This window comes from Hippopotamus amphibius, chromosome 2 (genome assembly GCF_030028045.1).
Source record: "Hippopotamus amphibius kiboko isolate mHipAmp2 chromosome 2, mHipAmp2.hap2, whole genome shotgun sequence".
In the NCBI taxonomy this organism is placed as follows: Eukaryota; Metazoa; Chordata; class Mammalia; order Artiodactyla; family Hippopotamidae; genus Hippopotamus; species Hippopotamus amphibius.
In genome coordinates this window covers 197,605,915-197,629,942 of record NC_080187.1, presented here as the reverse complement: position 1 = coordinate 197,629,942, position 24,028 = coordinate 197,605,915, and the positions used below count along the sequence as shown (strand labels likewise).

Genomic DNA, 24,028 nt, shown 5'->3' with positions numbered 1-24,028 from the left:
CTCGGCGCGCACTGCCCGCCCCGGCTGCCAGCGCCGCGGGCCCGCTAGCCCCGCGCGGAGCGAGAGGCGCGCGCGGGCCGTGGGGGCTGGGCCGAGGCGGAGCGCGAGGCGCGGCGGCAGCGGCGGGAGGCGCCGCGGGACGAGGCAGCGGCCCCCGCCCCCCGAAGTCCGTCCCCGCGCGGGGCTGGGGAGCTCGGGGCGGGGAAGCCGCGGGGCCGCGCCACGTCCCTCGCCCGCCCCAGAGCGGGTTTTGCAGGCGGCTCCAAGCTGGGGGCTTTTGTGTCTGCGACTCGGGAGCGGCGAGAGCGCAGACCTCCTCCTCAGAGGGCGCTGTGAGTGCGCCGCCAGGGCCGCGCCGCCCGCCTCCCGCCTCCCCTGTCAGCGGCTCCTGAGGCGGCGGCGGCGGCGAAGAAGAAGGAGTGGGAGGAGGCGGCGGCGGCGGCGCACTCGTCCTCCGCACACGCCGGCCCCGGGCGGGGGGCCGCCCCCAGGCCGCGCCCCCGCCGCCGCCGCTGAGCCCGGCCGGACCCAGCACGCCGCCCGGCCGCCCCGAGGCCTCGTCCTCCTCCCAAACTTTACAAAGTCGGCCCGCGTCCCCGCCGCCCTCGGCCGCGCCTCGGCTCGGAGGCTCGCCTCTCAGCCGCAGCGGCCCCGCGAGGAGGAGGAGGAGCCGCCGCCGCAGCATCAAAGAGACCGAATTCCCGCGGCCTGGGGGGAAGTCATGCTTTGCGGTCTGTAATGTCAGCAGAACAGGAGAAGGATCCCATTTCGCTGAAGAGAGTTCGAGGTAACCGAGAAGGGCGCCGGGTTGAGGGGAGCAGGGTGAGCGGGGCGCGCGGGGGCCGCGTGCCCGGCCGCCGGGAGGCCACGGGGCTCTGTCCGGGCCTAACTCCGCGCAGCCCGCGTCCCGCCTGCGCCCCGGGGCCCGGGCTGCGGTCCGAGGCGCGCGGCCCCGGCGACCCCTCGCCCGCGAGACCCCCCGCGCCGAGCCCTGGTCGCCCCGACTTTGTGTTAGGAGGCAGTCGAAGCTGCACTCAGCATCCCTTCATATCCCGCTCCTCACCCACCTTACCTCGTTGGCCAGACACAGCACAATAGGCAGCTCAGAGGGTGAGAAGGAAACACCCCCGGGCAGAGACCACGAATGATACCCCCCCCCCCCAAAAAAAGTAAGTTGGATCGCACTAGAGTTGACGCTCTTGCACAAGGTGTGCCGGGCCTTCGCGTCTCTTCCAGCCCCGCTTCCCACCCTCCAAAAGGCAACAGACATACAGCTTATTTTCCTTAGGCTTAAGAGGAGAAACTATATTCATTCAAAAGGATTTCTCTATTGGCTTATGGATGAGAATCAAATCGCCCCAAATCAGTTTTATGCACGGTCGGCTTGCTTCTTCCTTGCACACTAGTTAGGAATTTTCCCGCTGCCTTACTAAGAAATATCAGAGGAAACGATGTGCCAGACAAAAGATAATGCACGTAAGTTCACAGACACCAAGTGCCGTCTGGAGATTTGGGGAGTATCCTCCATCTCTTGTTTCCAGCTTTCAATAGGGTTAAGGCTGAAAGTCCCAAAGTTGAAGTAATACTGTTTGTTCATTAAGCAAATATTTATTGAACATCTGCTGTGTGCCCGGCCCTGTTTTTGGCACTGGGATACCAGAGTGAACAAAGCAAAAGACCATCTTCACCCAGCAGGAACGCACACTCTCCTGGGGTAAACAAATGAAGAACAAATAAAAGGTATAAAATGTCAAATGGTAAGTGCTGTGGAGAACATCAAAGCAGGGAGAGTGGTTAGAAAATATGTATGGGGGTGGGGAGGTGGCAATTACATATGAGGGCTCACCTGGAAGATGATGTTTGAGCAAAGACCCAAAGGAGGTGATAGAGCAGAGCCATGTGGATATGTGTGGAAAGAGCAGTGTTGGCAAAAGGAACAGCAAGTGCAAAGGCCCTGGGTCTGGAATTTGCCTAGTGTGTTCAAGCAACTGCAAAGAAGCTATTATTGTGAGGGATCAAAGGGAGAGTAATGTGAGCTGAGTTGAGCTGAAGGATAGGGTGAGTGTGTGTTGGTCTTGTGAGCCATTTAAAAGATTTTGGCTTTTACTCAGAGATAGAGACTGGGTAGTTTTACGCAGAAGAGTGACTGATCTGACTGGCTGCTGTGTGGAGAGTAAACTGTAGAGAATAAGGGCTAACGCAGGGAGGCTAGTTAGGTTGTTGTAATAATCCTTTCATCCAAATAGGGCAAAGTGCTTTATAAATCAGTAAGTAGTAAGGTAAATTTCCAATTGACTTAAGTGATATAGAGATCAAGGACCACAGTCATTCATCTATGTTTTTGTTCCTTGTGACTGGAGATTAAATCTGTAGAACTGACTTGTGACACAGTGACAATGTGATATCCAAATAACATCACTTGAGTATTTAGAGAGTGTTTAGAGATTTTCTTAGCCATTTAAGCAAGAACAATTTAGAGCAGAATATTGTTTTTTACAGGCTTAATATCAGCGCAATCTTTCATTTGGTGAAGGTTTTCTATTTCAACTTTTTTTTCTCTTTGTGGTTATGAATTGCCAAAGCCCTTTAAGGAATAGACCTTTCTGAGATAGTTATTTCTTTGATATGTTTGTCATGTTATTTTGCCTGTTATTATAAATTACTTTGGGGTTGAAGGAAAAAAAAGCTCAATCAAGTTTATACCTTTGAACTCAATTATCAATCTTAACCAAATGTAACTTTAAATAAAATTAATGGGTATTTTATTGTGGGTCAAGACCACAGATCTATCTTCGTTTTGTTACAAATGCTGGTTTTAAGGTTGATGCCTTAGTTATTGGGAGTTGACTCAGGTGTCAGCTCAAGAATATTCTGAGAGTTAAGTACCAGAATAAAATACAAAGCACTTTTTTAAATTAAAAAGGCAATAAGAAGAGGGGTTTTTATGATGTCATTTTGTACTAATTAGAACATTAATTTTTAAAACATTTTAAAATTATTTTATAATCCATAAAGGTACCAGAATATCTACATGAGTTCTTCTGAAGCACAAATCTGCTGAACTTCACTGCCCTGGAGCTTTTAGTTATAATTTATATCATCAGACTGTGTAGAATGTGGTGTTTACAGAGCATAATCTCTTGAACAGTGCTTCTCAAACTGTTTCTCATCCATTGATATATATATATTCATAATTCATAATATATATAATATATAGTAAGACTTTTTAATGGTTATGTATTTATTTCATGTGTATTATGAAAAACATGTCATTAAATCTCTTGCTTAGGCTAAGATGCAGATAAATAGATAGATATATCTACATATATCTGTCTATAGAGAGAGACCTATATATCTTTTTAAATTTAAAGGAGTTATTGGGACTTCCCTGGTGGTCCAGTGGGTAAGGCTCTGTGCTCCCGATGCAGGGGGCTGGGCTTCGATCCGTGGTTGGGGAACTAGATCCCACATGCATGCTGCAACTAAAAATGTCGCATGCCACAGCTAAGACCTGGTGCAGCCTAAATAAATAAATATTTTTTAAAAAATAAAGGCATTATTAGAAAATAATATTATAGGTGTAACTCAGATATGGTAAAATTATGACAACGTGAATGACTAAGGGCTTTACAGTAGTATACTCTGTAGACCAGAAGCATCGAAATCCCCTAGGATGCTTATTAAAAATGTAGCTTCCTGGACCCACAGAATTAGGATTTCTGAGAGCTTTCTCTGCATCTCTAACAAGCTCCCCTGGTGTTCCTTATGTACACTAAAGTTTGAGAACTGTTGCTGGTAGACCTAGATTGCGAAGGTAAGTAGACTGGAGGAAGCTGATTGGTGGTTTTCCAAACTAGTCCTGATATTTTAATATTAGATTCAGAGTTGCTATTTAGTGGCAAAATATCTTACTCCTGTTTCCTACCAGTTCTTACTACCAGCAAGCCCTCAACCCTTGATTATAAGACAGATCCATGAGGATAGGTATAATATCTTTATCTGTTTCTTCGCTAATTGCCTTGCTCACAGTAAATACCAAACGAATGAAAGAGTGAATACATGAGGGGACTCATTCATATCTTTATGCTGCTTTCAGATTGTCCATACCCCTCCCCCCCACCACTTTCTTGCCCTTTTCCCTTAGACTGTTACCTGTCATCCTTATTTTAACCCACACTCCCATTATCCAGTATTCTTAGAACTGTTAGGTGTTGACCTGATGACAGTATTTATTCGTTTTTTCAACAAATATTTGTTGGGCATTTACAGTGCCAGTGAGCATACGTTGATTAAGAAGACGTAACACCTGTCTTCAGGAACTTTTAGTGTATTCTGGGATTCTGACAAATAAGTAATCAGTTACAAACAGCGTGGTAAGTGCTGTGATCATCTACAGTAAATAAAGGAAATATAAGCTGTCTTTAAGGGAATCAAGGAAGGCCTTCTAGAGGAGAGTTATAAGAAGCAATCGGTGTTCCTTTGTTTTAAATGATGTAGAAAGAGTAGCAAGGATGATGAGGGATGATAAAAAGGTCTAGGAAGTTGATGATTTTGGGAAGGCACTTTTGGGAGAAAACCACATTTCAAAGTAGTGAATATTAAGTGGTGAAGATGTGATTTAAAAGAAGCTTGGTGGTAGTAGGAAAGACATAGCCAATAGCTGGGAAAGAGAGCCAAGAGAAAGTTTGTATGGCTTCTCTTTATTTACTTTTTCTCCCTTGAAAAATGACAGACATAGTAGTAGACAAACAGAAGAACCTGATTTAGAGGGAGATGGGAGAAGCTGAAAAAGCAGCAGAAAGAGGATAATTCATTAATAAAGCATTCAGTACATGTTTTTTATTTTTTGTTTGTTTTTTATTTTTTTATTTTTTTTAAGCTCTTTATTGGAATATAATAGCTTTACACTGTTGTGCCAGTTTTTGCTGTACAACAAAGTGAATCAGCTGTATTTATACATATATCCCTATATCCCCTCCCTCCCGTGGCTCCTTCTCACCTTCTCTATCCCAGCCCTCTAAGTCATCCCCCATCATCGCGTTGATCTCCCTGTGTTATGAAGCAGCTTCCCACTAGCTATCTATTTTACATTTGGTAGTGTATATATGTCAATGCTACTCTCTCACTTCGTCCAGGCTTCCCCTTGCCGGCCCACCCCCCCCCCCCCGCCCCGTGTCCTCAAGTCCGTTCTCATTTTCTACAACTGCATCTTTATTCTTGCCCTGTTATGTTTTTTAATATCTACCATGTGCTAGGCACTTGCTGTTGTGGAAGCTGGGCATGGGACAGACAAGGCTTCTACTCTCATATATAAGGTTTTTGCATATGAGAGAAGGAATAGCATCAAGGATGCAAATAAAGAATTCGTCTTGGGGGAAAAAAAAGAAAATGAAGGAAGAAAAACAAATTTGGAGATGAAGAAGTTGAAGCATTCATTTCAGATGAAATGCTTTTTTTTTTAACATAAATGCCACATTTGTTTTCAGTACAATTGTGTCTGATTTATTACTGATTTTTCCTGAAGAAATTGACAGCAGACTTTATGACTCATATCAAAACTATGCTGAGCAGTATATAGTGTCAAGATAATTCCGTCTAGACTATGAACAAATGAAGTTCTTTAGTAGAAGTAGAAATTTCACTATTCATGAGGCAAAAGTGATTACGTAGCTATTTGCTTTAAAAAGACTGTGCCTCCCTCACATGAAATGCTTTTAACCAGAGTTAGAAATGACATTGGTGAGGTAAGCATGTATGTTAGAATGGCATAATAACACAGAAATGTCTGTACTAAGTAGATTGTACTAAAAAATATAGACCGTTTTGATCAGAGGAGTGTATGGAAGATTTGGATTAATATTGAAGAGGAAGCATAATTTACATAGTCACAGAATTGAGGGAAAGAGCCCGTGAGAGAAAGCCTAAAGGAAAGGATTTGGAGAGTTCTGTTGTTTTGTTTTGTTTTGTTTATAAATTCCCATATGTAAGGGCTAGGCAGAGTGTTAGGAAAGCAAATTTGGTTTTCAGCACATGGAATGAATATCCCACTTGGGATGTTCCAGTGTACGCAATGGATATATGTGGTTTGAGGCCGGGTGGTCTGAGCCAGAAATAGAGATCTGGCAGTTATCAGTAAACATGTGAATACTAATTGATGCCTTGGGAGTAGATGAGATCACCCAAGAGAGTGAAAAGTGAGAAGAGAAAAGCATTGAGAAAAGCACCTTTGGGAACGCTAACATTTAGGAGATAAAAGGGAAAAGAAGACACTGAAAAACAGAATGCAAAGGAGTAGCCGGAGAGAGAAAAACATGAGAGAATGGTGTCACAGATATGTAAAAGGAAGAGTAAATTTGTGAGGGGGAGATAAATGGATTTCGTTGTTAGCAGGTAGAATGAGAGGTGACTACCTGTGAGACCTCCAGCGTGCTCTTCCTCCCATATTCCCTAACTTGATGAACATCATTGTATCTAGCGACCCAAATCAACCCCCCACTGCAATTCAGCACTGTCCCAGAGTCCTAGATTATGTCTCCTTCGTATGTCCTGAACCCATCATCTCCTCAATCTTTGCACAACACTTCTTTAGTTCAGATTTCTCTCTTTGATTATTACAGTAACCCTGTCACTGGTTTCAGTGGCCTCCCGTTTTGTCTTCCTTAACCCGTTTTCCACATTGCTACTTACTGATGGTGATAATTAACTACCATCTATTGAGTACTTCCCAGTTAGTTTAAATGGGTCATCTTGCTTAATCCTGTCAATAACCCTGTAAGTTAGATGTTATTATCATTCTAGGTTTACAGTTGAGGAATTGATATGCAGAGAGGTTAAGTAATATGTGGATAAGTAACATATTCACGTTTACCCAGTTACTAAGTGGCAAAGCTAGAGCTTAAATTCTAGGGCCCCACATCTTAGCCACTACGTTCCGTTGCCATAGTGCTCCCCAAACACAATTTAGTCATGTTAACTCTTTTTGTGTAAAATTCTTCATTGGTTCCCCATTGCATTTAGGACAAACATCCAACCTTCTTATATTAACTCAATCCAACCTTTTTATATTAACTCAATTCAAACCTCTTATATTTTTATTTGGCCCAGGCCTACCACTTAGTCCTCCATTTTTCATATTCCATGAAATGCTCTCCCTTGTCTCCCATGCTCCAGTTCTGAAATATTCATATTTCCTCTCTAGGTGTTGTCATGATCTCTCATGCCTTTAAATTTTTCTTTGCACATTCTTTCCCTTCTGCTAGGCATGCCCTCTTTTTTTCCTGACTTTGGTAAGATACTCATCCTCAAAGCATCAGCTCCGTTGAGAGCTCCCATTATTAGAGGTATTATTCTATAGAGTCAGCTTCACACTTGGACACCATCCACCCACCCTTCTAAGCTTTACCTTTGTGAGCAGCCCTAAACCTCATGCACCTTAGTAATGCAAAGATCATTAGTTTGGGGAGAACAGCTGGCACAAGAACCACAGATATTTGGAACTTTAAATCGCTTATGTTGATGGCTTTCTGAATTTAATATTTATTGCATGCCCAGATTGATCTAGGTTTAGAGCATCGCATAGCAGACACTTTCTCCTTGCGTTCTGAAAGGAAATAATGTCTTTTTCATTTCAGTCATATAAGGCCGTTTTGTCAGATGCTTGATGGAATTCATACAGTGCTATATTCACGTTCACAATATTTCCATGCTATGGTAGAGACCAGCATTACAGAAGTATGTGTTTCAGGTAAAGATAAAGCTGTTAGCTAAAATGTTCACATCCATAGTAAATGATAGAGTAAGCTGATATATCCTAGACTTGTGTGCTGTTGTGAAAAACTGGTATTTGAGTGTCCACTGTTTGTGTTGACACTGCTGGCTATTAGATATTTTGATAGGATATTAAATACTATAGAAACTGAAATGAAGTGCGCTAGTGGTATAGTTTACTCTAAAGGAAAGCAAAATGACAGCTAGTAATTGAGTGCCCACTGTGTGCCAGGCAATGTGTTAGGCACTGTCTTAGTCCGTTTGGGCTGCTATAACAGAACACCATAGACTGGGTGGCTTGTAAACAACAGACATTTTATTTGTTAAAATTCAGGCTAGAAAGTCCAAGATCAGGGTGCCAGCAGATTCGGTGTCTGATGAAGACTCACTTTGTGGTTCATAGACAACAGTCTTCTTACTCTGTCCTAACATGCTAAAGGGGCAAGGGAACTCTCCCAGGTCTGTTTTATAAGGGTAGAGCCCAGGTGATCTAATTACCTATCAAAGGCCCCACCTCCTAATACCATTACATTGAAGGTTACGATTTCAACATATGAATTTGGGGGGAAAACAAATGTGGTTTGAGTCATTTAATCAGCCTAGAATACATACTTTCACCAATACATACACGTATTAAAATACATACTTATTTGCAATAATGATGAAGCAAGTCTTTTTAAACGAAAATACTAATTATAAAATATTTTTAAATAATGCAGTCACATTACTTATGAGAACAGTAACTATCACAGAGCAAACCATTATTCTGAATAAAGTGAGTTTAATAAAGGAAAATTTTAAATATATAAAAGGCACAGTGCTATCTAGTGTACAGAATAATGCCTTCGCTCCCTTTTAAGGACCTGGGGCCAAAATAGATTGAGTCTTTAATAGAAAAAAATAAAGAAGTTGTAACTAGACCTAAAAAAAAAAATACAATAAAAGGCCTAAAGTAAATAATCCACTCTTTACAAAATAAAAAATACTTACAAATAGAAGAAATGGCTGTTTACTTCTAAATGGATTTCATATCAAAAAATCATTAATTTGTAGCATCTTTATGTGGGAAAAATTTGCATCATTTAATAGGTTGGACTCTCCTCTAAGACTATAAGGAGAGAAACAAGTTAAGCTTCCAGGTGTAGATGAAAATTAAAGGATGAAAGAGAGGTAAAGTATTATTGTGCTTAATTGAGGTTGATTGGCATAATGAAGGGTGATATATATATATATATATAATTCCTTAACTTTCTTAAGATGAGAGAGGTTTCTTTTTCTATTGTTGATATCACCCTTTCCCACTTCTCTTCCCCTGTGCATTCGGAGGGCACTGGGCAGGTAGGAGTGAAGAGATGAGATGAAGAAATTAAAATATTAACAAAAGGATCAGAATAGCCATTGTTACAACAAAATTTGGAAGTTCCCCTTTTCTTGATTCTGTGCCCCACAGCTCTCAGCTTCTGGCTGAATGGTTATGATTTACCTTGCAGAGTTAGCCACAGCAGATAATGTAGAGCAGATAGAGAGACACTTTGCTACCAGAACTTATTAAGGTAACCTAAATAACTGGCTCTATAACCACTACATTCCCCTCCCCTGGATTCTGACCTTGCACTTCATTTTTAAAGAGTTACAATTACAGAAATTCTTGGTAAGTTATATTCTAATTAGCCCCGATGGCCATGAATCTGATCTAACATTACTTATTACATCATGGAGATGACAGAATCACCAGTATTACAGATAGCAGTGGGAAGGACCTAGGTAAGGCCAAGAGTCAGAGCCACTGGAAATGTTACATAGTTAACTTTTTAGATGAACAGTAAGTGGGGCAACAGAGAGGAGTGGGAACTTGAAGATTTGTTTTATGGAGGGAAATATTAGTCTTAAATTAATACTATAAAACTCAATTTTCAAACAAGAATTTTAGGTGGTTTTGCTTACAGATTACTTGAAAATAATGAATTTATTTAAATGATTCCAAAATGTAAGAGTTTTGCCGTATCGTAAATAACAGCAATTAGTATTAGTTTTAGAAAGTGAACAGAAATGGTAGATGCTAACCATTAAGAGTACATTTGTACATCTTTAAATTACAGCATCTTAATAGTAAAATTACAGTTATTCAGTAGCCTTAATAACGCTGTGAGTGGTAATTTATATATTCTAGATTAGAGGCTAATTTGTTAATAACTATTTTAAGAATTACCCTTTTCTGTTTATAGTTTTGTTATAATGAAATACCCGTAACAAATGTTAGGAAGGACAGGACTTTGATGTTTGGCCCTTTTGTTTATTTATATAGCCACTTTATTATTTGACCTCAAGCCTATTACTGATACTTTTCCACAGAATTTCTAGGTATTCAGATTCAAGAACAACACATTTCTCTGTTCAGTATGTTAGTGTATACTGTTATGGAAAACTCCATACGAATTGTTACTGTGAACTCTAGTTCATTTTATATAGGCTCTTGCAAGTTGTACATTGGTATGTAATTGAGTCATTCCTGAACCATCTGATTGTGAATAAATGACCTGAGGAGTGGGCTGGATCTCTCTCTTAGTTCTTTACTTACCATTTACTCAAATAGGATTACCATGTCAAATTAGAATTAAAAGATAGGAGTCCCTTTATTATTTATTTATTTAAAAAAATTTAATGGTCACAATTATATTTTAATTTAATGAATGAATATCTTTCCCTGTTTATAGTTTTTTTAATTGAAATATAGTTGGTTTACAATATTATATTAGTTTCAGGTGTACAACATAGTGATTCAGTGTTTTTTATAGATTATACTAAGATAGAAGTTCCTTTAGTTTGAACCAGAAGTTTCAATTTTTGCCTTTTGTGGGTCACTTAGGAAGACAGTATAAGATTTTAGGGAGGCAAATTACTATCTTAAAAGTAGATAAACCTAGTTTTAACCAAGCAACAAAGCAAAAATAAATAAATTGGACTTCATCAAAATTAAAAACTTGTGTTTTACACCTGATGATTCTAGTATCCTTAACATATTCTTAAAACTTAACAGAAAAGATAATCTAACCAAAAAATAGGCAAAGAACTTGAATAGGTATTTCTTCAAAGAAGATAAAGAAATAGTCAATAAATACATGTAAAGATGCTCAACATCATTAGTAATTTTGGAAATGCAGATTAAAAGCACAAGAGATACCACTTCATACTCACTAGAGTCACTGTGTTAAAAAACAAACAAACAAACAGATCTTGGGGAGGATATGAAGAAATTAGAACCCTCATACTTTAGAGGTGGGAATGTAAAATGGTGCAGCCACTGTGGAAAACAGTTGGGCATTTCCTCAAAATGGTATCTCTTTAGATACCATATGACCCAGCAATTCCATTCCTAGGTGTATACCCAAGAGAATTGAAAACATATATTCATTTTAAAATGTGTACATAAATGCATTATTCATAGTCCCTCCAAAATAGAAGCAACCCAGATGTTCACGACTGGATAAACATAATGTGGAATATTGTTTAGCCATAAAAAAAGAATGAAATACTAATACATAAAATAACATGGTTGAATGTTGAAAATGTTATGCTAAGTGAAAGAAACGAAACACAAAGCCACATGTTATATAGCTAACAGGTTTCTTTTTGGGGTGTTGATGTTCTGGAATTAAATAGTGGTGATGGTTACAGCCCGGTGAATATGCTCAAAACTCACTAAATTGTACACCTAAAAGCAAAAGAAAACAAATCCTAGTTTTAGATTTCAGAGCTGCTTTTTACCAGGGGTATGATCTCTACCTTTACAATTCCATTTCTTTTTTTAAAATGGGGATGATTTTCCTCATAGGTTTGCTATGAAGATTAAGTGAAGGAACATAGATACAGTTAGGTGTAAACTTCTAAGATAAGATAGTAGAACAAAGCTACTTTACAGATTCTTTTCTTAAATTTCAAGTGAAATGAACCAAAACAGGTTTTAAAAAACAGCAAAATGTCAGCAATAGTAACAAACAAGGGAAGTGGCACAGCCTGGTAACATAAATCTAGAATAGGGTGAAATCTGGATCACTGTTTTAGGCTTCTAAAACAATCCTGCCCATTGGAAGCTGTTGCTGATTTACAGAATTTTGAGAATTCTCACAAGTCTGGAGAAAAGCAAATTAAATGAGTAGTCTTCTCCTTTGAGTAAAAAAAAAATGAGTGAAACAGAGAAAGGTTTTGTTATTGTTTTTAAAGGACTTTCTCTGACAGAAAAGAAGGTTTCAGGGATACAAACTGAATCAGAAGGGACTTCCCTGGTGGTCCAGTGGTTAAGACTCCAAGCTCTCAATGCAGGGGGCCTGGGTTCAATTAGATCCTGCATGCTGCAAGCAAGCAAAGATCCCACGTGTTGCAACTAAGGCCTGATGGAGCCAAATAAATAAGTAAATAAATAAATATTAAAAGAAAAAAAAAACAAATTGAGTCAGAGGACCAAGGGAATCCTCTCATGTGAATAGGTTACTGCACCCTCCAATTAGGTAGATGTGCATTTAACAAAATCTTAGAATTAAGAGCCTGGATGTTTCAAGGAAACACAACAGGTTAATCTTACTAATATAGGCAAGTGTTATAAAGAGAATATTAGCATATCGAGTCATAGATATAACATTCATATAAAAATTACTAAGTTGGGCTTACTAACTTAGGAATGTCAGACTGGTTTCAACATTAAAGTAATGTAAAGGAAAAACATCATATGGTTATCTCAATAGATGCATACCACCTAAGACAAGCAAACCATCTAAGCCAGGCAAACAATCTTAGATGTGAATAAAAGGGAGTCAAAGTCATATACATTAAATCAGAGATCAAAAGGTCTGGGCAAAGTTACAAGATGAAAATAAAAGCATGATGATTTTGCAAACACAGCAAACTAATGAACTAACAAACACAAAAAAGAAAAAGAGAAACAGCATGCAGAAGGTGAAGAACCCATAATCTACAGGACAGAAGGAAATAACTCACATGTACTTCAAGTTGTAGAACTTAATAAAATAAGAGCTCGAAGACAAAATTATAATAAAACACAATGAGAAGAAGGGTAAATTGCAGACCTAAGGAAATAAATTGACTAAAACAACATATATAGAGAAAAAATAAATAAATTACAAATTAGGTACAGAATAAAGATAATTAACAGTTACGTTACATAAGAGAAAAACTTCAGGTAATCAGGTTAAGTGCAGATGAAAAAGACAAAGAAAGTAGTCAGATGAGCTGATACATATGGGAGGTAAAAATCTCCCCAGCATAATGGTAATTAATACCCCTGAAATAGAGCACTCAACAAATAGAGCAGAAAAAAAGTATTCAAAGATGTGAGAAAAGAAAATTTACCTGAAATAAAGAATTGAATCTAGAGATAAAAAATACCCTGCTAAATTTAGGGAGGAAAAAAGTAGTGTAAGTTGTGATACTATACTATTCTCAGCTTTCAAAGCAGGAAGTCAGTTGACAATATCTAAATATTGAAAAAGGAAAAACCATAATTTCTCCAACTTAATGTTTTCCTTGATGTCTTTTCTTAGCCTTAGAGAATTGTTTTCAAAAATTTCTCTTTTGGTGAAGAAACATTTAGCATATTCTTCAGTTTAACATTTCTTTTTCCTTTATTAAATTCTAATAAAGTTAAAATTTAATGCTTTTATTTAAAAAATAATATCCCACTTTGTAAAGGTATTACTATCACTCTTTATACACAGTAGGAAAAGTAGGTAGGTAGATAGTAAGCTAAATGTCTGGAATGATATTAATTTAGGAGTAATAATATTTTCGGGCTGGGGGGTTTGAAATATGTATCAGTCGGGGTCTAGTCAGGAAATAGAAACCATACCAGTTATTTTTAATGGGAAGAATTTGATATAAAGTATTGTTAACATATTACACTGGCAAAATAGGATACTAAAGTTTTTACAGCTGTAACAACCATGGGAAGCAGCTACCATTCTTAAGGCTGAAGGGCATAGGAAAGAGGTTGAGAGGGCCTGTGGAGTTTAAACTCAGGCTTCTGAGAAGGGGCTGCTGCTTAGGCTGGTTTGAATGCCTACGGGGTTGGAGGATGGGCCCTGTGGGCCTGGGACTCAAACACCTGGTGCTGATGTCTCTGAGGAGGGCACTACCAGCTTATCAGGGATAATATGTGAGCTAAATAAAAACAGTGCTATTTTGTTCCGGATGCCTAGCCAGAATAGAGAGTACCTTTACACTTATTAGAAGTCTTCCCCTTTTGCCCTCAATAGGGCTTTTGAAAAGTTTTTATTCATACTGATCTTGTGCATTTCTAAAATTCATTGCTAGCTATTTTAGTTTAGTTTTGTTCCTGTAAATAAAAGCTTTTCTTCTGCTTTATCATTTAACTGGTTATAGTTTGTATATATGAAAGCTTTTGATGTTTAAATATTAATTTAACATCCAGAATTCTTACTAAAATTTTATTATTTGTCATAGTTTTTTACCTCCACAATATTTAAACTTCTCCTAATAGCTCTTACAGAAATCTGCTTTGCATTTTATTGAAAAGTACCATTTCTTTTCCTGAACTACTGTTGTAAAGATATCATTACTGGTCTCCCTGCTCCTACCCCATTCCCATCACCAATTTATTCTCAGCACAGTTGTTAATGTAATCTTTTAAAAACATAAATCGTGTTACTTTCCTGCTCAAAATCCTTAAATGACTATCCACTGTTCTTCAAGTAAAATCCAAATTCCTTACCATAAATTGTAAGGCTCTGTGTCCCAGTTGGCTTGGGCTGCGATAGCAAAATGCCACGGACTTGGTGGCTTAAACAGCAGAAATTTATTTTCCCACAGTCTGGTGCTAGGAAGTCCAAGATCAAGGTGCCAGCCAATTTGTCAGTTCCTGGTGAGGGCTTTCTTCCTGGCTTGTAGATAGATGCCCATCTTCCTGCCCCGTCCTCACTTTCCTACTGTATGCATGTGGGAGGAGGGAAGGAGGAAGGGAGGGAGGGGGTGAGGAGAGAGAGAGGTCACTTTCTCTTCTTATAAGGCCACTAATCCCATAACAGGGACCCACCCTTATGACCTGACGTAACCCTAATTACCTCCCAAACCCCCCACCTCCAAATACTATCACATGAGGGCTTAGGACTTCAACATAGCAATTGTGGAGGGCCACAGGCATTCAGTCCATAACACTTTAAAATGATCTGGTCCCTGCCTATCTTTTCAGCCTCTTGTAAAGGCACTCTCCAGAGTCCTGTGATGCACTGGCCTCTTTTAAATGTCTCAGACACATTCAAGCTCCTTTCTATTTATTCTTTCTGCCTAGAGGCTTTTTGTTCTGCTCTTCACATGAGAGATTTCTTATCATCTTTTAGATCTCAGTTTAAATATCTTTCTCGGAATCCACATGTAGCAAGTCTTCTATAATTCCCTGTCAACTCATTGGATTTATTTATTAATCTATTACAAATCTGTATTATATGTTACTACAAATGTGTATCTACATATGTCTACATAATTTTATCCTGTCTGCTTTTGTATATGTTCAGAATTCTCTGTAACAAAAAATGTGTTTTTTTAATGGAAAAAAATTCCATTGGCAAACTTTTTTTTTTTTAACTTCTTAGATTCACAGTCAGGCTTTTGCTTGATCATATTGAGAAAATCATATTCACATACATTGTTGTATTTTGACAATACCTTTCAGAATTAAAAGGCACATACCTATGATGCCATAATTCCAGTTCTAGGAATGACTTTTACATGAGTGTAAAGACATTTATACATGGATTTTCATTGCGGAAGAGCAAAGGTTTGGAAACAACCAAAATATCCATCAGCAGGGATGAGACTAGTTTAATGAATTATGGTATATTCATAATGTGAAATACTACTCAGTTATTAGAAAAGGGAGCAGTTCTGTATGTAATTACATGGGATGATTTCCAAGTAAGAAAGCAAGGTACAGACCATTGTTCAATACTAAGCATACCATTGTTTGTGTACTCCCCAGAGATATACTGGAATTTATCTAGATTATCTTTGGAAAGATAGACCAGAAACTAGTAACAGTGATTGCTTCAGGGATAGGAAACCAGATAACTGAAGGTTTGAGGGTGGGATGGAGACTTACTTTTTCATTGAATAATAAAAAATGCTGTGGGAATAAAGGTGAGTGACTGTTTCTGGCTAAGATTATGGGGAAGACTTTTTGAAGAACAAAGATAATAAAAGCTTAGCATTCCTTTTACCTAATAAAAATAGAAAATATATTAACATGTAGCTATAATAGATATTGCTATGAGAGATCTAACATTTTACTTATAAGTAGAAATATTATCTGGATTTATTTATTTATTTTTAGGTGGTGATAGTGGACTGGATGGGTTAGGAGGACCAGGTGTACAACTAGGAAGCCCAGATAAGAAAAAACGCAAGACAAACACACAGGTAAGTTGGCATTTTCTTTAAAAACAGTTTTTCTTCACTGATATGATCAGGCTATGAAGTAAATTTAACTTTGGTCATGGGGTTTTTTTTCCTGTCTTCATTCAGAACCTATTAGTGAATTCTTCAATAATTCTTTTTTTTTTAACTCTGCAGCTAGTTGCTATTATTGGACTGTAGACCTAGAGTGAATATTGCAAGAAAGAAGTGTAGGCAGATAAATTAAAATGCTTATTCTTAAATCTAGTTTAAAAGGAATAGATGCCTGTAATTCTATGAAAAGATTTAATAATGTATGGACACAAGTTTAACCTGGAGTAATATTCAATTATTATAATAAATCAGTAGTATGTACATATCATGAAGCAATCATGGTGGAATCATCTTTTGTCCCTAACCTTTGGTTGTAATAAACAATTATAAATACAGACTTTCTTGGTTTTAGCCTCTGTAAATTGGAAGCAATCTTTTTTATTATAAAGATTGCAAGTAAGTATGAAGTGTGTACAGATAACTTTTTTCTATCTTGGCCACACTGTTAAACTTGCAGTTGTGACTAAAACTGGCAGTTTATTTTTCCAGTCTGAGGCCTAGAGCTTAGCGCCTTAGGAATACTTTAATAGCTACTCCCTGAAGTTAAGCTAGGAAAAAAAATTTAGATCCTTTTTACTGTTATTTAATTTTATGACTGTTTGGAGGTGTAAAGGTATTTTTAGTTAAAATTTTGAGTGAAAGATTCTAGAGTTACAGGCAAGCATATTAAATGACAGTTATGGTAATGAAGCTTCTTTTGAAGGCTAGATACTTCGAGATTTTGTAACAATTGATTTGAGCTCAAAAAAAGCATACCTTATTTCCTTTACAAAATGAAAGAAAGCTATACATTTTTATCATTCAATATAATTAAATATAAACATCATTTGGAATTGAAAGGTCAAGTGAAGAATTAAATTTTTGTAACACTTCAAAAGAAATTTAACTAAAACTAAGTTCATAAATGTTAACATTTATAAGTTCTTTGATCAAAAACATATATTTTACATTCTCATTTCAGGGGCCTTCTTTTTCTCCATTGTCTGAGTATGCTCCGCCACCAAATCCAAATTCTGACCATCTAGTGGCTGCTAATCCATTTGATGACAACTACAATACTATTTCCTATAAACCACTACCTTCGTCAAATCCGTATCTTGGCCCTGGTTATCCTGGCTTTGGAGGCTACAGCACATTCAGAATGCCACCTCACGTTCCTCCAAGAATGTCTTCCCCATACTGTGGTCCTTATTCACTCAGGAATCAGCCACACCCATTTCCTCAGAATCCTTTGGGCATGGGTTTTAATCGACCTCATGCTTTTAACTTTGGGCCACATGATAATTCAAGCTTTGGAAACCCATCTTATAATAATGCACTAAGTCAGAATGTTAACATGCCTAATCAACATTTTAGACAAAATCCTGCTGAAAACTTCAATCAAATTCCTCCACAGAATGCTAGCCAAGTATCTAACCCTGACTTGGCATCTAACTTTGTCCCTGGAAATAATTCAAATTTTAGTTCTCCATTAGAATCTAATCATTCTTTTATTCCTCCCCCAAACACTTTTGGTCAAGCAAAAGCACCACCCCCAAAACAAGACTTTAGTCAAGGAGCAACCAAAAGCACTAATCAGAATTCCTCTGCTCATCCACCTCACTTAAATATGGATGACACAGTGAATCAGAGTAATATTGAATTAAAAAATGTTAATCGAAACAATGTCGTAAATCAAGAGAATAGCCGTTCAAGTAGCGCTGAAGCTACAAACAACAACCATGCAAACGGAACACAGAATAAGCCACGACAACCTAGAGGTGCTGCAGATACATGCACCACTGAGAAAAGCAATAAATCCTCTCTCCACCCAAGCCGTCATGGGCATTCTTCTTCTGACCCAGTGTATCCGTGTGGAATTTGTACAAATGAAGTGAATGATGATCAGGATGCCATCTTATGTGAAGCCTCTTGTCAGAAATGGTTTCATCGGATCTGCACTGGAATGACTGAAACAGCTTATGGCCTCCTAACAGCAGAAGCATCAGCAGTATGGGGCTGTGATACCTGTATGGCTGACAAAGATGTCCAGTTGATGCGCACTAGAGAAACTTTTGCTCCACCTGCTGTGGGCAGTGATGCTTAATCACAGGCATTAATTACAGTGTTTTTTTTCCCCTGTGTGTTACAGAGGTTCAGTGACACAGGATTTTAATGTCTTACATTATTTTTTTAAATGCACACCCAAAAAGATTATTTACCTTTTAGTTTTTATTAATACTCCACTTCCTTGCTAGTACAAGCTTTGTATTGTCTTTGCTATCTTAAATATATGGGGGTGCATTAGAAAGTACTAGACAAATAAATTTTAGTTGTTAATCATAAACATAAAAGCCTCTTGAAGCTTCAAGATAATATAGAGCAAACGTAGGCAAGTTTTGACTTTTAAAAGTTAGAATCATTGAAAAATGTATCAGTTGACCCTTGAACAACACAGGTTTGAACTGCATGGGTCCACTGATTTTCAGTAAACACATACTATAGCACTATTTGATCCACGACTGGTGAAATCTCATGATGGGGAACCATGGTTTTGGAGGGGGCTAGCTGTAAAGTTGTATGCAGATTTTCGACTGTGAGGTGGTCAGCAACCCTAGCCCCCAAGTTGTTCAAGGGTCAAGTGTATTTTAGTGCTGAACATTGGCAATATCAAATTAAACATTTAGTTCAAAAAATATTTGAGGATCCATTTAACATGTTTTCAGAAAGAATATATGTAGCTAAAACATGGAGGAAAGCATACATTTTCATTGATATTTTAAAAATAATAGACTATGACACCAGATTCCTCCCTTACTAGGGTCCTTGAAATTAGTGACTTTCATATTATCAAGTCAGTCTTTCCAGGATGTCTGTTTGTACAGATATGAGACAGATGTTAGCATATAGTAGATGTTCAATAAGTATTTGTTGATTAACTTGTGGATTGTACCACATGAAATTGCTAACATTAAATCAGTTGAAAATTGAGTACAATTAGTAGAGTTGTCATAAAGGATGTTTTTAGTTGTGCAATTTAGAAATATGACAGTTTTGCTCTTCACTCTTCAACTTTCTTTGATTATTGAGTTGTTTTGTTGTTGTTCTCCAGAGAAATAATACAGTATCCTCAGAAGAATTGCGAATAGTTAATATTTCAAACTGGGACATATTGCAAATGAGATTGGTAGAAACATCAATTTGGCCTTAGAGGGCTCTGCTAACAAAAGAACTACTCGATGGTGGTTTGAAAAATCTCGTTCTGGGGATCTGAATTTAAAAATGAGCCTCAGGGGAGTTCAAAACCCATTTTAAGCAAAGATGGATTAAGAGCCAAGATGAGAGCTTACAACAATTCGAGGCCCTGCAGCAGACAGGAGTTTATGCTGTGACTGGGAAAAGTGTAAAAGTGGACTTGAAAGTATTCTCTTGAGAGATGATTAAGAAAGGAGACAATTGGAGGTGCACTTATTAAGATTCAAAACGATAGAAACCCGTTTTTGGAGTGGATCAAAACCTGTGACTGCAAAAGAGGATTCTGTACAACAGCTGATAGCAATTAATACAATGGTTGGATGTTGGTAAAGCTCCCAAACTTGAGCCATCATTATTCTTGAGACCAAAAAAGTTCTGAAGACTATGTGGTGATCTGCAAAAGGGATAATTACTACCATTTAAACCTTGGTGAAATGACAGCAACAGCAGTATTGCCAAGAAATTTAAATTATGCATGAAAATTTTGATTATATGTCCTTTGGTTAATAAACATGAACCCACAGTTTTACAGACAGCACTGGCGTCACATGTCACAAGCCACTAAAGCAAAGTTAATTGAATTGTTCAATTCTTTTCTTTCCAGCATAGTCACCAGAACTTTATCCAGTGAACTGGCATAGTTTTCATCATTTGGAGCTTTTTCTGAGAAACTACATATTCTCCAATTGAGAAACAGTGATTGGAGGATTTGAACAATTTATACAGCCTAGCAAATGATGAATTTTATAAAAATGAAATATTTAATATCCTATTAGAAGAAAATTATTAATGCTCATGATGTGTATTTTGATTGAATAAAACTTATTTTTTTAAATAGTGTTTTAATTTTGACCTACAAAAATAGCAATTTCATATGGTACAAGGTAATATAAGGTATTCTCCAATTTACCTGTGACTAGTTAGAGGTGAGTACAAAATATTTTAAATATAGTTGTAAGATAAATATCTTTATAATTTTAGGAAATGAAATGATATAAACTCTAATACTAGGTACTCCTTTGTATGAAAACTTTACCAGTTGAAGCAGGTTAAAATGCAGTAGTTTGGGCTGACTCTTGACATTTGGTGTGTTCAGTAGCATACTTGAAGGTCACATTTTGCTTACATTGTAGCTTTTGTTAAAGATACTTAATTTTCTAAATGTTTAAGGACCTAATTATGTTGTTTTTGAAATCCCAGTGAGTGCTGATTTTTAAAATATGATGCACTGTATGCTATATGCCTAGTTCTAGCATCAGATCGTGATTTTTTTTTTTAGTGACTGAATACAGTTAGATACTGAGTAAAACCTTCCAATGTCCTCAGCAGTTAACACTTTACACGGTAGTACTCAAGTTGTACTCATTGCTAAAACTGATTGTGCAGTTTCTGAAGCCCTCTGTTGCTTACAGTTTTATTAGTTGTTTTGTGAAAATGAAATAACTTCTCCAACTTAGTTTTAAAATCCTTTATTTATAATGTGATTCTTTTATTTTCCATTTCCAAGTAGTTGTTTTTAAAAACTTACAAACAAGTGAATTTTTATTCTTGTACTTAGGTCTTAAGCACCTTACGTAAATAAGAATCTGTTAAATATTCGAAAGAAAAACCCATGGTTGATTGTAACAATGAATCATAGACAAACTATAGTCATAGCTGATGAATGTTTTCATGTATTTGAATTAATTTTCTTACTAGTTCCACATTTGTCTCTACATAACACTGTCAAAAGTTACCTAGAGGCTTTTGGGTAGGGAAGGTGATGAACTATAAGAATGGCCAGGTATTAATTTGCTTAATGTGACTCAGAGAAGGCTGTTACATGAATTGATATGGCTTTCTTAAGACAAGTGATGAGCTGCCTTAAACATTTAAAAATATTAATGAGGGAAAGAAATACACACAGGTGGCATAATCTTCCAGTAGCATCGAACGTTTTTTGGTGTAATCCTTTTCCTTCACTGAAAGGCCTCATCTCATATGCACATATGTACACAAAGACACACATACATGCAATTGAGCAGGAAATCTTGGGGTTTCTCCTACACTTTCAAGTTTTGCCAAAGTTCAACCTGGCTATCAGCAACTAGACTCTCTCACCATGGCTAGATTACTGGTAGAAAGTTTTAAAACGTCAGTTACCTTCTCATAACTTGCTTTGTTCATTTAACTAGACAATTCCTGATCCACTTGCTTCTAGATGCTACTGGACGCACTAATACAGAAACAGCTTAGCTTGTCAAAGAAAAAGAAATTATTCTTCAGATAGAGTGCTTAGAATTAGATTTGTGATCAGTGTTTTCCTTTTGTGTGAAATACTTTAGAGTACTGCTATTAGGATTCTTGTTATCCAAACTAGAACATTATGTACATGAAACTGAAGATTTTCTTGTACCAGTGCTTATTCTTCATAGATGAACACAGTATAAAGAAATCCAGTTTGTGTGTGTGTATGTGTGTGTGTTTAGACTCCCAGCTCTGCCTAGTGGTATGGAAAAAAACTTCAATAATAGGTCACCCTGATATCTGCTGACTTTAATCATCCAGATAAAATATCAGGAATTTTCTTCTAATGTTCTTTCAAATTTGTTTGTCTTGAACGAACTGCTGGTACTTATCCAACATACTATAATAATTGTATTTAATAGTAAAAACATATATAAGCAATGATTTTTAAAGGGAGCTCGAGAGTTTTTGGATTTCTTTTTTGCAGTGTATAGAGGTTTCATATGCATGAACATTTGTGCTATTTAAGATTTTTTAATTTAAAAAAGTTTAATTAAAAGCATCCAGATTCCCAAAGTTCATTTGTAAATAGTGGTTTAGAACTCTGTAAAAGATGATTAGATTCTTAGGGAAGCTCATAAAGGCTTATTTACACCATTGTGTAGTTAACCAATAGAATCGTGCTGAGTGCTCAGTCTTACTTAGGGAACCAATCAAATGTAGGAAGGAGAAAGAAGCAGAGGTCGTTCCTTTTTCCTGATTTGATTCAGGAAGGTTAAGTTCTTTAGTATGAGTGTTTTCCGGTTGCCCTCTTTACATCCTAAACTCTCCAGTGGAGTGCTATATAAACCAACTTGCCTTTTCCCTTCCTGGATGCTCTGTACTTCAAATTTTCGCATCTTTCCTCTAATCAGAATTCTCATTTCTTTGTTGGCTGTGGGTGACTAGATTTTAAGGGGAAAGTGTTTTCCAGCAAGATCTGAACAAAGATAATGAAGAAAGTTAGATTAAACTTCTTCTTTTTTAAAGACTTTATTCAGAATGAATCTTTAATATCTTAGATTTCAAACAATATGACTACATTTCAGGCACCATGGGAAGCAGTATTTTTATCAAATTGACTGATTCTTGAGAGTACTTCCCAGTTTCTTTTAGACTGTTGAGACTTTTCACAATTTATTTTCCTCTACTTCTGAACTCAGAGATTTTCTTCTCATTTCCAAATTTTAGCAACTTCCCCTTTTTCTTTATTTTATTTATCCAATAAAGCAGTATAGAAGTCATGTGTATTTTTCCAACTCTTGGTACAGTGATGGGAGTTTAGAGGCACCCCTGGAGTAAAGGGATTAGGGATGGCATTGGTGTCTCCCAAGACAAGTGCTCTAGGGCAAATAAAGGGAAGAAAGTTTTCATCGAAAACTTTTAATGAAAGCCAATGGATAAGCTTCATCTTTGTCATATTTTGTCAAAACATTACTTGTAATTATATTAAAACTTATTCTAAATACCTGTACTTTTCTTGTTTTGTAGGTGGTGTAGATGATGTTGCTTGTTAGTTAAAATACCTTTTATAAAAGAAAGTCCTGCTTCTTATCATGATGTATGTGACTTAAATGACTGTTTCATATTAAAACTATTTCTTCCTTATGTACTGCTTACATATACCTCTTTTTGGGATATTAGTTCAGTACTTTTATACAAATCTGAGTGTGTTCCACATTGGTGACATGTATTTTTGCAGTAAATTTTTGTTTTGTTCTTAGAGCATGTTTAAAGTAACACATGCACTAGTGCTGTGATCTGTGGCAAAATTACTGTAATTCAAATTGGAAAATAAAATGTTTCCAGACTTTGTCCAACATTTATTCCTATGGCAAAGGAAATTACTGTGTAATACTAATTATTTCTTATGCTGGTATGTTTAAGCTACTCTATGAAGTAGACATCAATATTTATGGATTGATAGATGGCCTGATGTTTTTGAAATGGGAGGGGGTAAAATTTGGTGTTGGCAATTCATAGCACTCATAATACAATAAATACATCGTAAAATTTTATCTTCCTCTTACAGTTATGATTTACTAAGGAATTATATTAATTGACAGTGCATGTTAGATTTTTTTAGCCCATTTCACTAAAATCATATATCAGACTTTGAACTTACTCTGATGTCTTCCAACCAAAAAGGATATCATTCACTCCACCATAACCAAAATAAATAGTAATATTAATCTTCACTTATTAAGAACTATTAAAATACCGTAAAACT

General features: G+C 37.2%; 1 protein-coding gene across 2 annotated transcripts; it reads left to right on the top strand.

The window, feature by feature from the left end:
• The first annotated feature begins 424 nt into the window (after positions 1 to 424).
• Positions 425 to 24,028, top strand: PYGO1 (pygopus family PHD finger 1). 2 transcript variants are annotated; one of them, XM_057724311.1, is made up of 4 exons: positions 425 to 787; positions 7,632 to 7,744; positions 16,124 to 16,209; positions 17,261 to 24,028. In XM_057724311.1, exons 2-4 carry the CDS (start codon positions 7,654 to 7,656, stop codon positions 18,383 to 18,385), a joined length of 1,302 nt encoding a protein of 433 aa, XP_057580294.1. In that variant the 5' UTR covers positions 425 to 787; positions 7,632 to 7,653; the 3' UTR covers positions 18,386 to 24,028. The 2 variants fall into 2 exon arrangements, with proteins under 2 accessions (XP_057580294.1, XP_057580295.1); XM_057724312.1 differs by lacking the exon at positions 7,632 to 7,744.

Excerpts from the sequence above, each read along its gene's own strand:
- PYGO1 (XM_057724311.1), top strand. The coding sequence starts at position 7,654 with ATGCTTGATGGAATTCATACAGTGCTATATTCACGTTCACAATATTTC. Across the intron at positions 7,745-16,123 it reads TACAGAAGTATGTGTTTCAG|GTGGTGATAGTGGACTGGAT; the intron begins GTAAAGATAAAG and ends ATTTATTTTTAG. Across the intron at positions 16,210-17,260 it reads AACGCAAGACAAACACACAG|GGGCCTTCTTTTTCTCCATT; the intron begins GTAAGTTGGCAT and ends TTCTCATTTCAG.